The sequence below is a fragment of the Danio rerio genome, chromosome 20 (genome assembly GCF_049306965.1).
Source record: "Danio rerio strain Tuebingen ecotype United States chromosome 20, GRCz12tu, whole genome shotgun sequence".
NCBI lineage: Eukaryota > Metazoa > Chordata > Actinopteri > Cypriniformes > Danionidae > Danio > Danio rerio.
The window spans coordinates 36,842,503-36,858,655 of NC_133195.1; the positions used below are offsets into that span (position 1 = coordinate 36,842,503).

The 16,153-nt window shown below is 34.5% G+C and overlaps 2 protein-coding genes across 6 annotated transcripts in view; one reads left to right on the forward strand and one right to left on the reverse strand.

Moving 5' to 3' along the window:
* LOC141379346 (rho-associated protein kinase 1-like) overlaps positions 1-14,117 on the reverse strand; it is a 48,033-nt gene extending 33,916 nt beyond the window's left edge. Inside the window, exons 1-5 of one of the 4 annotated variants that reach the window (XM_073933454.1) lie at positions 10,649-10,745; positions 10,488-10,579; positions 1,657-1,750; positions 1,484-1,578; positions 650-821 (exon numbers count right to left, since the gene is read on the reverse strand). In XM_073933454.1, coding sequence (XP_073789555.1) covers positions 650-821; positions 1,484-1,578; positions 1,657-1,750; positions 10,488-10,520 — 394 coding nt within the window. In that variant the 5' untranslated portion in view covers positions 10,521-10,579; positions 10,649-10,745. Of the gene's footprint in view, positions 1-649; positions 822-1,483; positions 1,579-1,656; positions 1,751-10,487; positions 10,580-10,648; positions 10,746-13,766; positions 13,906-13,996 lie in introns of those variants that run through there. The other 3 variants (XM_073933453.1, XM_073933455.1, XM_073933456.1) reach the window with 3 other exon arrangements.
* LOC141379325 (uncharacterized) lies at positions 2,596-8,508 on the forward strand. Of its 2 annotated transcripts, none has more exons than XM_073933397.1 (3): positions 2,596-5,733; positions 6,744-6,875; positions 7,021-8,508. In XM_073933397.1, the coding sequence occupies exons 1-3, from the start codon at positions 5,601-5,603 to the stop codon at positions 8,451-8,453; spliced, it is 1,698 nt and encodes a 565-aa protein (XP_073789498.1). In that variant the 5' UTR covers positions 2,596-5,600; the 3' UTR covers positions 8,454-8,508. The 2 variants fall into 2 exon arrangements, with proteins under 2 accessions (XP_073789498.1, XP_073789499.1); XM_073933398.1 differs by having other exon boundaries at positions 5,360-5,733; positions 5,821-6,875.
* Positions 14,118-16,153: the final 2,036 nt, after the last annotated feature.

The following is a 16,153-nucleotide window of genomic DNA, read 5'->3' on the forward strand; positions in this document are numbered from 1 at the left end:
TAAATGAGCATAAACAGTTAGAAAAACAATCAGATACTTTCATTAAATCCATTTCTTTACAATAGCTATTAATTTTAATATTCCTTATTTTCACATCCTAATGTTGACAGGTATGATACATTATAAATAAAGTAAACAACGCATAAAATGAATGTCAGGTGTTAAGTTCTTGTTCATTGATTTACTAGGATGATTTTAATTTAAGTAAATAAAGTTATTTTACTTAATCAAACCGACACTTTATACAATTGGATAGGGGCATCTCTAATAAAACACTCAAATAATTTAAAAAATAGCAAATTGACTGAATATATTAAAAAAATTTATATATAAATATATAGATAAACTTTACCTAAGTAAATTTGTAAGGGGAAATCCATAAAAAAGTAATTGAAATATAAATTAATGGAGAGAATACCCAATTAAATGTTAACTGAATATAGTTAAGTTAATCAATAAATAAGCGCAAGATAAATTACAAAAAAGGAAATCCCCAAGTGTGTAATAAGTAAAGAAAGTTAATAATTGAACTAACTAAACACATTTCTTTATATATCATTTTTATACCTAGTGTGTGTGTATATATATTATGCCACCCTAAGCACTGATCTTTACACTGCTAATAATATGTCATAACCTGCAGTGTTACCTGGATATGCCTCGTCAGAATCCAGGTCATTGCCGATGCTGCTGATGCTGGTGGTGTTCAGAGAGTGAATGCTCAGAGACGTGAGTTGACTGCGCAGACGCTCAATATCACTGTCTTTACTGTCCAGAGACATCTGCATCTCCAGACGCACCTGAGACTCCTCTTCTATCATCTGCACACACAACAACACAACTTTCTGAACAGATTCAGACATTTATGGATTGTATGAAACGCTAGACAAAAGGAATCAATGTATCTTTTTATTTTTTAAGTAATCAATACAATATTGACACATGAAAGCTGTGGTTATTTTTTTCTATATTCTTATTTTTTTTTACAGTAAGTGTGTTTTCACTGTATAACTAGACGACATATAATAATAATAATAATAATAATAATAATAATAATAATAATAATTCCAATTAATAGATTTTTCTATAGAATTTGACATGATGAGGCTGTGACTGAGTGTGGAATCATGGAAGTTGCTATCTTCAATATATATATATGGGCCCAGCTGCGTTTGATATTATGACCACTTATTTATGCATCTAAAACACAGAGGCAGGTTCTGTGTTAAGGTACTTAAGAGTGCCACTAAAGTATTGTAATAATTGAATCGAGAATTAAATCGCATCACATTGACAGCTTGTGATTCAGAATCAGATCTGAATCAATATCCGTCTCCTTCATGACCTCCGCCAGCTTGTTTATAGCCTACAATACAGACATCTGATAATGGAATTCAGCCGAGACATGAAAAAAAAAAACTGCTATTTTAAGCTATAATGTAATCAACAGTTACAAAGCTGTGATAAAAAATTCAAAATGCACCTGAATCTTGAGTGTTTTCTCCACCTGTATCTGCTTCTCATACGACACTGTGAGAGATTTCATCTGTTTCTCTTCTTCTTTGATCTTCTCCAGCTCTGTTTATTAAATGTTAAAGCATGGTAAATGAACATTGTACCATCACTCTATTTATATTATTATAGAAGTCAGCTCACTTTGCTGTATGTGCTTTAGTTTATTGTTGAGCTCCTCTTTCTCACTGGCCAGGTTGGCAACATCCACAGTCAGCGTACGGTTTGACTCCTCCAGCTTGTGTAGAATAGAAGAATAATAATGAATTAATGTTCATCTGGAGGAGATATTTTTTATGTTCTAAAAGAAATCTCTTCTAGTCTGCAGCTGTTTTCTACAGTTGAAGTAAAGGGTATTAGCCTGTGAAATTTTTACAGAGCTAATAATTTTGTCTTCAATTGTATGTGAACATTTTGTAACATTTTTTATTTATTCCTGTAGTTCAAAGCTGAATTTTATGAAATATTACTCAAGAAATTGTTTAGAACAATTATTGGTGTTAAAGAGTTCATATTTTATCGATGAAAACATGTTGATTCGCTTGGTGCTTAACATTTTTGTGCATATCATATCATATCATATCATATCATATCATATCATATATCATATCATATATACACAAACCGTTAGGAGACATATTTTATAGATTTGATTTTATAGTTTATAAAGTTAAAATTCAAAGAAATAAACAGCAATTTAATGTCCTGCTACATTTATTCATAATTTAATATACACATGACGACAATTTGTTATATAATTAAAGATAATCATGCTTATATATACACTATAAATGAGGAGGATTTCTCTCCTCCTCAACTCCTGGGTCTGAATGCAGACACAGTGGATAGAGGTGCTGCAGGTCTCTTGGCCTATCCATTTCAACCATTTTCCCTACTGGTAATCCGGAAGATATTAAACATAGGTGGATATAGGCGATATGTCTGAATGGGAACGAACTCAACTGAAAAAAGTCTGCCATTCTACAAATATCATAAAGCTCTCCCAACAAAAATGCCATGAGCAGACGCCGTCTCACCAAGTTATTGGGTCTCACAGCTCATAGGATATGAAAACTCAGTCTATGAATAATAATGAGAAACTAATGCGTCATCACTCCACTAGCAGATTCGTGCTACATCATTGATTTTGATCCTGCCCCAAAAATTATTTTAAACCCGGAAGATGAAATTAGCTGACAAAAGCTCAAAATGATCCAGATTTATCCACAATTAAAGCTGACAGGTGCTAACATTGTCTTAACTGATGTTCAACACACACAAATCTGTTCATTTTTTTAAAGTGCTCCAGGGTGTTTTGAACCTTTAAAAACCAATTAATACATACATTAGATAAGATTTCTTTTGTTAATATATGATCAAATCTAAAATTTTATGCAGTTCATACATTTTACTTTTAACACTCTGTACACAAAAATCAATTTCAGCAGCATTCATTTAAAATAAAATCTTTTGTAACATTAGAAACGTCTTTAAAATGGCAAATCATATAATGTGTGCTTGAAGTATTTTCAAACAAACAAAAACAAAATTCTGAACAACTAAATCACAGGAATCTAATCGATTTTCAAATATATTCACATAGAAAAAAAATCTGATCTAAATACTAATTCCTAGTATAACTGTTTTTATTCTATTGTGCCAATTTGAGCCAACTAGTACCAATTGAGCATTATGTCAATGCCTCAGACTGGTTTCCTGAACATGACAATGAGGTCACTGTACTCAAATGGCCTCCAATAGTGGACCTTTGGGATATGATGGAGAGGGAGATTCACATCATGGATGTGCAGCTGACAAATCTGCAGCAACTTAGTGATTCTATCATGTTAATATGGACCAAAATCTCTAAGGAATATTTCCAGTACCTTGTTGAATCTGTGCCGCGAAGAATTAAGGCAGTTCGGAAGGCAAAAGGAAATATGATACTATTAAGGTGTACCTAATAAAGTGGCCAGTGAATATATAGTGTATTATGTGACTAAATAGTTTTGGATTTATGTTTTTTCCCTCTAATTACCATTTTGCTTTTTTCATTATTTCCATCTCAGGCTTGTTTAAAGTTTATTTTATTCCCATTATTAAAGTCAAAATACTTATATGATGCAAAAAACACATTATACACACACACACACACACATACACAAACACATATATATGGATGGTATTACTACAAACCATCTGAATAAATAAACCATTGTGTATTGTATTTTTATTTATTATTCTTAATAGTTTTTTCCCATTATCTTTTAATAATCATATCAGTTTTCTTATTTGCGTACTTATTAAAACTAAGTGTGTGTAGGTATATATTCTATATATGTATTACAAAATCCCTTTAAGACTGTACTCATTGTTTATGTATTCTGCAATACTTTGGCAATACTTAACAGCTTTGACTAGCTCTTTTGATTTAAAGTTATTTAAAATAAATAATGATTTCAATAAGGAAATGTATTTAATGTGATTTTATTGTAGTAAAAAGTTACCTTTCTCTGTCTGCACCATAACAAAAGCCCTCATTATTTCAGCGTTTCTGCAGGTTTCATCAAGTCAAATTTAAGACTTTTTAAGATCATTTTAAGACCATTATGAATGACATTTTAGATCATACATGTCTAAACACTAATGGTTTTTGGTTAATGGCCCGGTTGGAGCAATGAAATTGAAAAAGGAACACATGTACTTATTTCTTTACCACATATTTTAATGAGTCAAAACAAGAAAACTCTAGTTTGCATCTGATCCAGTTACTATGACCATTTATGTGAAGCTGCTTTGACACAATCTACATTGTAAAAGCGCTATACAAATAAAGCTGAATTGAATTGAATAGTTGTGTAGATTTTTTTCAACATGCCTCTTTTTTAATTACAAGTTTAACATTGTTTAAAGTATATTTATTATGAAGAAAACTACACAAAAAAATGCAAAAATATATATTGTTAGCATTTGGTCCAAACTGATTGAGTATAACTCTTATTCTAATGCGCTTCTGTTATAAACCCTTAAGTTTCATGCCTATTTATAAACTTTATGTTGTCCACTCACACTTTCTTATGTAAATAATTTGATTGTAAATGAAAGATTATGTAAAGGGATATAAAAATGATCAATTATTACACTAATACACTATTCCTAAAAGTTTAGCATGTTTAGCATTATCTGCAGTTTAAAAAAAACATTCTGGCTATACTTTAGTAAATGAAGTTATTTTGTATTTCATTTTTTGATCACTCAGTGTTACCAACTCAACTATTTTTGATTCACATTTTGAATATATGTTGCCTGCGCTTTTGCACATATTTGTTCTGCCTCTTACGGCCTGAATCTGAATTATTTTCTTGATTTTCATTTGTTAAACTATATTTCCTGTTCAAAGGTAATTATTTACATTTAGTTTTGATTTTTGTTTTCCTGCGAGTTGATGTTGCACTCCTACACTAATGACTATATTATTTATTTCTTATGGAATGGCATGTATATTTGCAGCATGTCTTGGTGGATGGATCACATTGAAGCGGAATACTTTAGCATAATTTATTAGGTATTATTTCAGTCAATATATGTCAGTTTTGTGGTTTGAGTTTCACCTCACAGGTTTCATTTGTTGTGCTTCTTTGTCTACAGTTACATCAATTTCTAACTGATTATCTATTTAAGACAGCTTTTGTCCCTTAGATCAATTTATTTAGCTATTTTTTCATTTATTTTATGTCATTTGCACATTTGCAGTCATTTGAGTTTAAAAGAAAACATTTCTTAGTCTTATGTCTTGTTACCATAGTGACATGTTCTGAGAATAGAACGCATTCCAAAAGTGTACTTGAAGCCCTGCATCATCGGAGAATATCTTGTGGGTTTGTTGAAGTGGAGTAGTACAGGTGTGCTTTTGGCTGTTAAGTGTTAAAAAACTTGCGTTCCGAGTGTTTTGAGACTGTCTCAGCGATTGAACATCTTCCGTTTGAGTGATTCACGGTGCAAGACCGAAATCCTCATCCTATTCCAGCTAGCAAACCCCAAGTTTTTGAGTGGTTACAGGTGAAAGACTGAAACCCTGTACCGATTATATGATGGTTGAACAGATTTCTGATCTCCCCACAACATCAGCTGCTAAAATGGAGGAAGACAAAGCCTGCAAGATCTCCCAGAGCCAGAAAAAAGTGAAGCAGCTCAAAGAAAGGCCAAGAAATGGCACTAATAGTGAGTCTTATTTACATTGTGCTATCCAATATCCAGTGTTTTCCTGACATAATAATATACTTACTATTAAAAATAATGTTTGTACAGGATAATAGACAGCTGGTTGAACTGCTGGCTATCATTGCATTCACGTGAATCTTAATGCAACATTTTGGGTAAAATGATAATGTATTTCATTTTCAGCTTTTCTGATACAACTTTAGTCTAAAATCCTTTAGTAAAATGAGATATGCACACAGACTTTTCATTTTCAACCGACAGCCCCGATGGCTTTCGGTGAACTGTCTTTCCATTACAAAATCACCACATTTAAGATCTGTTCTCTTTAAAAATATGTGATCTTCACTGACTAATATATATTGGATATAAAGTGGGTCTCAGACCGGACAAGAATCACTGCATTAAATGACATTTAAAATAAACATGAAAATTTATTTTAGCTCAGTATTTTAAATGGAGTTTCTGCGCTAGCCTGCTGGTACTGACGGTGCTAGCGGTTCCATACAATAGACTATTGTCTCGTTTTATGCTTGAACAACTAAACGAATCCTTAGGTTAATTTAACTGATTGTAATTTAATTATATCACGATGTTTATGGTGTAAAAGCAACCTTATAAAACGTTAAATAATCACAGAAACCTTTCATCGGAAATTTACTGTTGGCTGAAAAACTCTAGCTGTGCAATATAACCCAGTATTCAGTTTTCTATTTTAAAAAAGTGCACTGAACATGTAGTTTTTAAATCGTTTGGTGCATTGATCATTTGTGTAAGCAGTTTTATATAACATGAAAATAATAAAATATTATAGTCAAATACAATAATTAATAATAAAATACAAAAGTGTAGCAAATCCATGGTAAACTTGTGGTAACCTTGGTTTAGCTACAATAACTTTTTAAAATGGTTATATATTGGGGTTTTTGTTTTTGGTGAATGTTCATTTTAAATTTCTCTCAAATTACTGTGGACAAGTGTGTAAAGATGTGCAATCATTTCTCTTTTAACAGATGAGAAGGAGAAAGTGAAAGAAAAGAGAAAGAAGAGAAAGAAGAGCAAGGTTGCTTCTTTCATCAGAGCTGCTCTTCGATGGTTCTGCTTCTGTCCTCGTAATGAGCCGTTCACACTTTCCTCATCTGATGGTAAATGATGGTTTTTGCATCTCAATATTTTCTAGTGTATAATGTCATTAATAAACTGTATTTTTACTCCCCTTTATCTGGAGTTTAACGTCTCCTTGAAAATGACTTTGTACTATGTGCAAACTGCAATCATTTGTCTTAACAGATTCTGAACATGAGATCTATGAAGAGATGATTGTGGAAGAGGAAGAAGTGAAGGAGATAATGCAGGAGGAGGTGGTGGAGAAGAAAGAGGAGGTGATGGAAGAAGAGAAGGAGGAGGTGGTGATGGTGGACACAGAGAAAGATAACACAAAGCAAGAAAAGACAAATGAGGAGGAGGAGGAGAAAAGTGGAGAGGAGAAGGTGGTGGAGAAAAAGGAAGAAGGGAAGGAGATAATGCAGAATGAGATTGTGGTGGAGAAGAAGGAGCAGGTGATGAAAAAGAAGAAGGTGGTGGTGATGGTGGTGGAAGTGGTGATGGTGGAGAAAAATAAACAAATAAAGAAAGATACCAGCACCCAACTAACAGAGGAGGAGAAGGTGGTGGAGAAAAAGGAAGAAGAGAAAGAGATAATGCAGAAGGAAGAGGTGGAGAAGGAGGAGGAGGTGATGAAAGAGAAGAAGGTGGTGGAGAAAAAGGAAGAAGAGAAAGAGATAACGCAGAAGGAAGAGGTGGAGAAGGAGGAGGAGGTGATGAAAGAGAAGAAGGTGGTGGAGAAAAAGGAAGAAGAGAAAGAGATAACGCAGAAGGAAGAGGTGGAGAAGGAGGAGGAGGTGATGAAAGAGGAGAAGGTGGTGGTGGGGAAAAAGAAAAGAAAGAAAGATACCAGCACCCGACTGTCAGAGGAGGAGTTCTGGAGAAGGAAAATGGAGGAGGAGAAGGTGGTGGAGAAAAAGGAGGAAGAGAAAGAGATAATGCAGAAGGAAGAGGTGGTGGAGAAGGAGGAGGAGGTGATGAAAGAGGAGGAGGAGGTGATGAAAGAGGAGAAGGGGGTGGTGGAGAAAAAGAAAAGAAAAGATACCAGCACCCGACTGTCAGAGAAGGAGCTCTGGAGAAGGAAAATTATCGCTAGAAGGCTATCTGCGGCAAAGTTTCTGTTTGAGCAAATAAAGGAGGAGGAGGACAAGATGAAAGCTGAGGAAGAGAACAATGAGGAGAAAATAAAATACATTGGAAAGGAGGAGGAGGAGGAGGAGGTGAAGAAAAAGAGAAGGAGGAGGCGGCCAAGAAAAAACTGCAAGGTGGAAGAAGTGGAGGAGGTGGAAGGAAAGGAAAGTGAGGAGGTGGAGAATCACATTGAGGAGAAAGAGCAAATGAATGACATTGAAAAGGAGGAGGAGGTGAAGAAAAGGAGAAGGAGGAGGCGGCCAAGAAAAAACTGCAAGGTGGAAGAAGTGGGGGAGATGGAAGGAAAGGAAAGTGAGGAGGTGGAGAATCACATTGAGGAGAAAGAGCAAATGAATGACATTGAAAAGGAGGAGGAGGAGGAGGAGGTGGTGAAGAAAAGGAGAAGGAGGAGGCGGCCAAGAAAAAGTAACAGTATGAACGAGGAAGACAAAGAACAAAGTAGAGGAGTAGAGACATACTGTATGTGAAGGAGGAGGGTGAACAACATTGTACAACATCAATAAAAATGTGTTTTGTACAATACTGTATGTGCTGTGTGTTGTGTTCATCTGCTTAATTCTCTGTTTCAAAAGTATTGAATTTTGTTTGTTTAAAGAAAATGTTTATTCATATTTAGATTAAACATAAATGTAAACATATATATGTACCAAAATTGTTTTGTATAGTTTAGTTTCTATGTATGTGTGTATCACATATACAAAACAAATATATATAATACACACACATATATAATGTCAGACTTATATTTTGCATGTGATTAATCTGCCCAGCACTAATACAGTAAACCTACAGATCCTGGAGTCTGACCTTTAAGATTTATATTGCGATTCAGATTTTTTGTTTAGAATTGTTAAAGTCGAATAATTCAGAGAATTGCTATCTTTCCGAGGCAGAAACAAGCTTCATAGAAACCACTTACAAATCCATCACATCTTCAAACGATGAAAATCCATTAATAATCTATTCAATTAGACTTCTATCTAATTCTAACTTAATGAACTCTTAGTTTACTTTACCATCAAGACTAAAGACTTTTAGTGCAGGTCTCTAGTCGCTCCGTTTCTATTACCCTACAGTTGCACAAACTGAAATTATGAATTGAAAATATGTCCATTGGAAATGTTTAATTAGCAAAAACTGCCACTCTCACACAAACACACAAACAAACACACACACACACACACACACACACACACACACACACACACACACACACACACACACACACACACACACACTTCAGACTGGCAAGAGGTGGTTTTTCAGGCAATTCAAAAAAGCTATTTATCCGCTAAAGAATAGAAAAAAAAGTTTTAGCTGCACTGTAAAAAATTTAATGACAAAAAGTCAAAACAACAAATATTTTGATGTTACTTTAACATTTTTTAATAATATAACATTTTTAAAGTTGTACCAAGTTTAACTTAATATTTGTAATCTATTTGATTGATGCAAGTTGAGATGACTAGAAAAGTTAATTTGACTCAACTGAACCATGTAAGGCAGTAGGAATATTTTTAGTGTAGACTTGAGACCACCCGAGAATTCAATGACAAAACTGTCAAATGTGTTGTGGCGGAATACTTCAAATGAATTGATTATCTATTATTTCAGTCAATATCTGTCAGTTTTGTGGTTTGAGTTTCACAACAACCTCTGGCGTTTCATTAATTGTGCTTCTTTGTCTACAGCTACATCAATTTCTTATTGATTATCTATTTAAGAAACATTTTGGATTTTTTATTTATTTTTTGTCATTTGCACATTTGCAGTCATTTGACTTGAAAAGAAAACATTTCTGACAAAACTGTACAAATGTTGTAGAACAAAACACACATACACAAAATTAATAAATAAGTGATAGTACAAAACAGCACAATGTTTCAGCACAAAAACAAAAAGTAATATTATTATTAATATTATTATTATTTTTAATTTTTTTAAGTATAAACAAGCAGAGGGTTGAAGACACAAAAACACAAAAATAAAAAGAATTAATAAAAACAAAAAAAATGCAAAGAGTGATATTGCAGTGCAAAAAATGTGCACAGAAACTCATAAAATAAAATGCTCAATAAAATAAAAGACTAATGTTGTAGATTAAACACAATAAAGTAAATAAAATAATAAAAAAACTAATAAAAAAATAATAATAATATTAAAAAATAATGAAATATTTGGTTTATTTAATATGGTGCACACACAAAAACTGCAAGAGCTATGTAGCAATACATGGCATGCAAAGCTGTCTTTCTTTGACATTTAAAGTGTAGCATGAGGGTGTGAGGTGAATGTTTGCATGTGTGTGGAGAAAAAAAGTAGGAGGAATGTCAGGAAATTAAAAAGCTGTGCTTCAAAAATCCTCATAACCATAATATCCTCAAACACACAACTAAACTCCAAAACAACATTGAAAGTTTACACTTTTACCAACAAGCACATGCATAAAATGTAGATCACTTTAACAAGCCATGACCCCCAGATCAGCCACACTGACTTACTGTCTCGTATGGTGTCGAAGGTCCACTGATCATTCTTGAAGAAGGGGTGACATTTTATTTCATTCACTCCAGTTCGGCCAAGCCTCATCTCCCTGAACATAGCAAAACACTGGTCAGCAAAACAGACAGAGAAGCGATAATCCACTAAAGTATACACATACACCAGGAACATCCAACAGCACAGCATGGAGGAGTGGAGCAGTCAGAGAGACATCCAAAAATAAGGACCGTTCACTCCCCCTTCCTTTCACTTCATCTGCATTGAGAGGGTGCAGCAGTTTGGACTGCCACGTGTGGGACATTCCAGCAGCCTGAATGCAAAGGGAGTGTGTGTGTGTGTGTGTGTGTTTACATGAAAACACAGAGAAAACATTAAACCCCTCTCTGTATGTTTGATCAGGAATGCTTGTATGTGGGCATGTGAGGGAGGAGAAAGAGGGAAGGAGAAAAAAGGAATTCAGATGGAAGTTGTCAGGCTGGAGGGTGAACGTCCATGAAGATGACATGTAGTAAAAGCAGTAGGACATGAAATTTATGTTTTATTAGGGACTTTGTCTATAAAGAGCTTTTAAAGGCATAACATGAATAAAGATCAGCTTGTATGTTGTCTTAATCTAATTTAATTCAATTAAAATGTTGCTATGGCTTAGTACCAGCCAACCTCTAAAAACAAACAAGTAAGGGTTTATTACGCTAGTAAGTGTCTAGTAAAAGCAGTAGGACATGAAAGTTTTATGAAAGACTTATTTTATGAAGAGCTTTTAAAAGCACAAAATTAATATAGACTTGTATGTTCTCCTTAAATTAAATTTAAAAATATATGATTTGGTGTTTAAGAAATATTCCTTAAGACTGCCATTTTGGAAAAAAGTGCAACGACTTTCTAAAACCATTAAGCAAAAAAAAAAATCCTACTGACCACAAACATTTACAAAATAGGGAAAATTTCATATGATAACAATGATAACAGATCTAAGGTACCCTGTGATTACATTTGTAAGAATTGAAATATTACAAATATTTTTGATGTCTTTGACAATTCAAAACATGAGCTGAAGACAGGGCCAATAGACTCCACAACCCACCTAGGGGGAATGCGTGAAAAACCAGTTCCTGCTGCATTTGCATCTGACTATGCTAAAACTCAGCTTCATCCCCCCAACTCACACATATGGTCATTTCAATGTTTGAATGTTCTAGAATTAACCAAACTGACTTTAACCATCATGTTTGATATCATTTGAAATGTCTCAGTGCGATTGGTACAATGGTCTCATTCTCTCAGAAATAGACATAATCAAAACAATAAATATATAACTTCAGGCATCTTTTGAAACACTGTGAGGGGTGTGACACTAAGTGTGAATGCCTTTTTTGTTATTCACACCCCCTTCCTTGAGGGAATTCTTGGATTATTTAAGGTAAGGCCTAAGAAAGACTCAGGGCGATTCTGCCTAACCAGATCAGCCCATAACATGGCTTGCGCCATGTTATGTATATTACAAAGTCAGGAATGCATCTTTTTCATCTTGGATTTATCTTTGATAATTTGATGTTTTATATTGATCATTTATGAATTGACTGATTGAATTGGCATAATACATTTACCTGACTAATAAATTGTAATGTTTGACCATATTTTGCTCACTCTGTAATTATTAATTCAAGTAGATTACGCTGTATCCTTGTTTCCGCACGTCTTGCGTCAGGTCAGTAGACGGACTAAAATCCAGTTGAGATGGAGCATTGGGCACACTAATTGTGTTTTAGCGATCCGGCTGACTCTTGATATTGATTCATGTGTACTTAGGTGGAAAGGGCGATAACTTCCATCTAGGTCAACAAGGTGTTGCACGACTAACCTAGATTGGGTACCCGACCTTTGTTTGAAGGTAATATTATTCTAAATTAAGTTCATATGGGAAACCATGGGCTTGGTGAAAACCAAAGTTACTATAGAGTCCAGTAGTCGGGTACATTTATATTAATGCCCTAACCTCTAATTAGAAATGATGATTGTCTTAACTCAAAGGTGTACATCTAAGCGGGACTAACTAAAGTACGAGCGCGCTGGTAGCGGCCATCTAAAGTATTAGTCAATTTACCTCTGTTTAATATTCAAGACTGACTGGAGTGTGACCGTGAGGGACGCCTTCAGCCGAGGCGATTCCTCTGAGCGACATGAGCACCCGAATGAACGGATGTAATAGTTACTAGTGAAGACAAACGGTTCAAACATTTATCTAAATTACATATTGATATAATCTTCTTAATGTTTTATAATTGGAGTCAGATAAAACGAGGATAAATATATTAATATTCTAAACTACCTCATACTAAAATTGGAGTCAGATATGAGCTAAGTTTAATATAAATCAACATTGTGCACTGGAAAGACCGAACATGCAGTGAACCTTTATCCACCAGTGGACACCGGCATTGGGCCAACTGGGTGGACCCTACACATTAAATACGTTATAAACAGGGCTTGACATTAACACTCGCCAAATGCGGGGATTTCAGCTGTCGCGGGTTAGACAGCCACTCTCACTAGCCACTTTGGCTGTGATAAATGTATTTACAGTATATGAGAATATTGTTTTTAAGTATCAACTGTGAATAAAAAGTGTATGCATATAGCTTTATTTTGTTTGCTTTACACATTTTTTAAAATATGTTTCAAAAAAATAATTAGTTCGGTGCAGCCAGAGAAAAACTTAGCAAATCCTTAGTGTCGAGCCCTGAAAACTCATGTGAAATAAACTATTAATAAAAATAAAATTAAATTTATTACATTGCGACACTATAAAAATTACATCCCATGTGCTCATGTTCATTGAGCAAGGTCATAAACAACACACAAAAATGTTAAATGAACAAGGAGGCATGTGGACACAAAGTATAAATCAAAGTTAGCATGTCAAATTCAAATTTATGAATATAAAATATATTTTTCCAACATTAAAATTGTGGTTAGTGAAAATAGCGAGTGGTTAGTAATGTTGGAAAACTCCTAGCCACTGTGGCTAGTGATCAAAAAAGCTAATGTCAAACCCAGGTTATAAACTCCAAACTACAAAAGAAATCTCATCATGTGTGTAATAAATTGTCCTGAAAATTTGCTTTTTTTACAGTAAAGTTAATTTCAAATTGACAAAAATACATGTTACCAGCCAACCTCTGAAAACAAACAAGTAAGGGTATATTAAGAGACTAAGAGTCTGAACTTGACAAGAAAGAAAAAAACTCAAATCAAATCTTTACTTTTCTCAGTCTCACCTGCTACTCAGAAAGGCACAGATGAGGTCTTTGGCATCCTTTGACATTTCAATATCATCTGGGAAAGTTAAGCTGTTCTTGTGATCCATGATCTTTCCATATGTGCCCACCAGAGACTCGGAATAAAATGGAGTGTCGCCTGCTCAGAGTGACAGACGAATAAATAAATTTAATGATCAGAACACTGAACTAAAATTACAAGAGATGCATATGAAGCTGACACTACTCACCCACTAGAAGCTCATAAATAAAAACACCAACAGACCACCAGTCACACTCGCGACCGTAATAACCAGTCCCTCCTTGAGACATTAAAACCTCTGGAGAAATGTAATCAGGTGTCCCAACAGCAGCGTCACAGCTTACCAAACCAGTCTAAACAATCGATGTGGTCTTTATGGCACTTGACTCTACAGCGTTTGCACTCGAGAGCCGGCGGAGGTCTGAAGACGTGCTATAAGGGTCGTGGACAGACCTCGCAGCTCGAGGGGAAGTGATAAAGCGTCAGAACAAACTCGTGACCCTTGTGTGGGATACACAGTGACCTCTCAGTCACAGATAACGACTCCACATGCAGCTCCTCTTTCTTGCTCTCTCCTTCATTCGCATATAGTATCTGCACACAGAAGAAAAGTTCATATGAGGGATGTCAACATTTAGCTGCTTAATTTGAGGTGCAAGTGGCTTATGCTCAAATGAAGTAAGCGAGCATGTGCTTATGTTGGAGAAACAGAATAAACATCAGTTTACGCTCCAGGGTTGTGGTGTTGTATTCTGTGTTTGCGTCTTTTGTGGAAAGCATTAAAAAATGGCTTATTACCTGAAATGGTTTAGCATATCATCTATCCCAAAAGCTACATTTAGCTCATGAATATTTAATGCATAAATACTAATGATTCATGGAAGGACAGATAACGACAGATGAAGTGGCTAATAAATAACATCATTCTATTCTAGACATTTTAATCAATAAATGTCCCAACCATTACTTCTTTTTACAATCTTACTACCATTTTATTTACAATAAAAACATTTGCCTCAGAGTGGATATTTGTGTTTTGCGTGTCATTTGCATATCCTGTCATACTGGTGACAATGTCAGGCAGAAGTAGATGATTCTTTCATTAAGCTTAACATTTAGTCAATGCATTGATTATTAATTTAAACAAAGATGGATCATGGGATTTTTAAAAAAGAATTGTACATCCCTAATTAACACTAAAGTGTGCTATAATTACCTGGAAGATGCGAGGGATTTCTCTGGGATCTGCGCGGTAAACATCTGTCTGAGTGACGGGTCTCACGTGAAAGAGTTTGCTGAGGGGGAAGAAAAAAAGACATGATTATATTTACACTTGATGAAACCACTGATTGATTAAGTATATAAAATTAACTGACTAAATGCCATGTATATTTGTCAGTCATGCATAAATTAATCAGGTAATATTTCTGAAATAGTACAAATCAAACAAATGTTGTTTTACATACAGTACAATAACCAATTTTATATACAGATGAAGTCAGAATTATTAGCCCCCTTTGATTTTTTTTTATATTTCCCAAATGATGTTTAACAGAGCAAAGAAACATTTATATATCTATAATATATAAATGAAAATGAAAATTGATGACTTTATACAATAATTAAATGTTTTCAAAAGCAAAATATGTTTAATAAGCTACCATAACAATCAATTTATAAATAATTAAATGAAATTAGACCACGTTAAGTACATTTTAGCTAAATACGTTCATTTGTTTGCACAAGGAACAATTTTTAAATGATTTTAGGCAATTTGAATGAATCCATTTTTAAAACCCAATTATTTAAATCGAACCGATTAGTTGAAAACCTTTATTGATAAACTAAATTCGCCACAGTTATTGTATTTTATTTTGAGTGTCGAAAAAACTACCCTCTATGTATAACTAACAAATACAATACAAATGAATACACTTTTAAAATTATATAATTAGACCTATTTTTACATTAGTAAGTATACAAGGCCTTTCAAACTCACTCAATGTCCAGGATCATGAATGGACTGGACTGCTCTCGGTCTTGTTCAGAGTCATAAGGGCCTACTCACACTATGCCATCCGTATCGTTCCCAGGCCTGTTTCCCGGATCGTTTGAGAAGTGTGAGTGCGCTGAATCGGGCTAAATGTAGTTTAAGGGGCTGTTTCAGTGAACGCAAACTGCCGTAGATTATTGAAGACGAGAACTCCTCACAGCACGACAGCTGCGCGGCTTCATCAGACCTCCTCATTCCTGCAGCACGAGGGTTTTATGATTGTTTATGAGCGCCAAAAGTGGCGGATCTGTTGGGCGAAATATCTGATTGCGTGTCATCGCATCCCTAAGGACTGTTTGGCGAAATATTTGA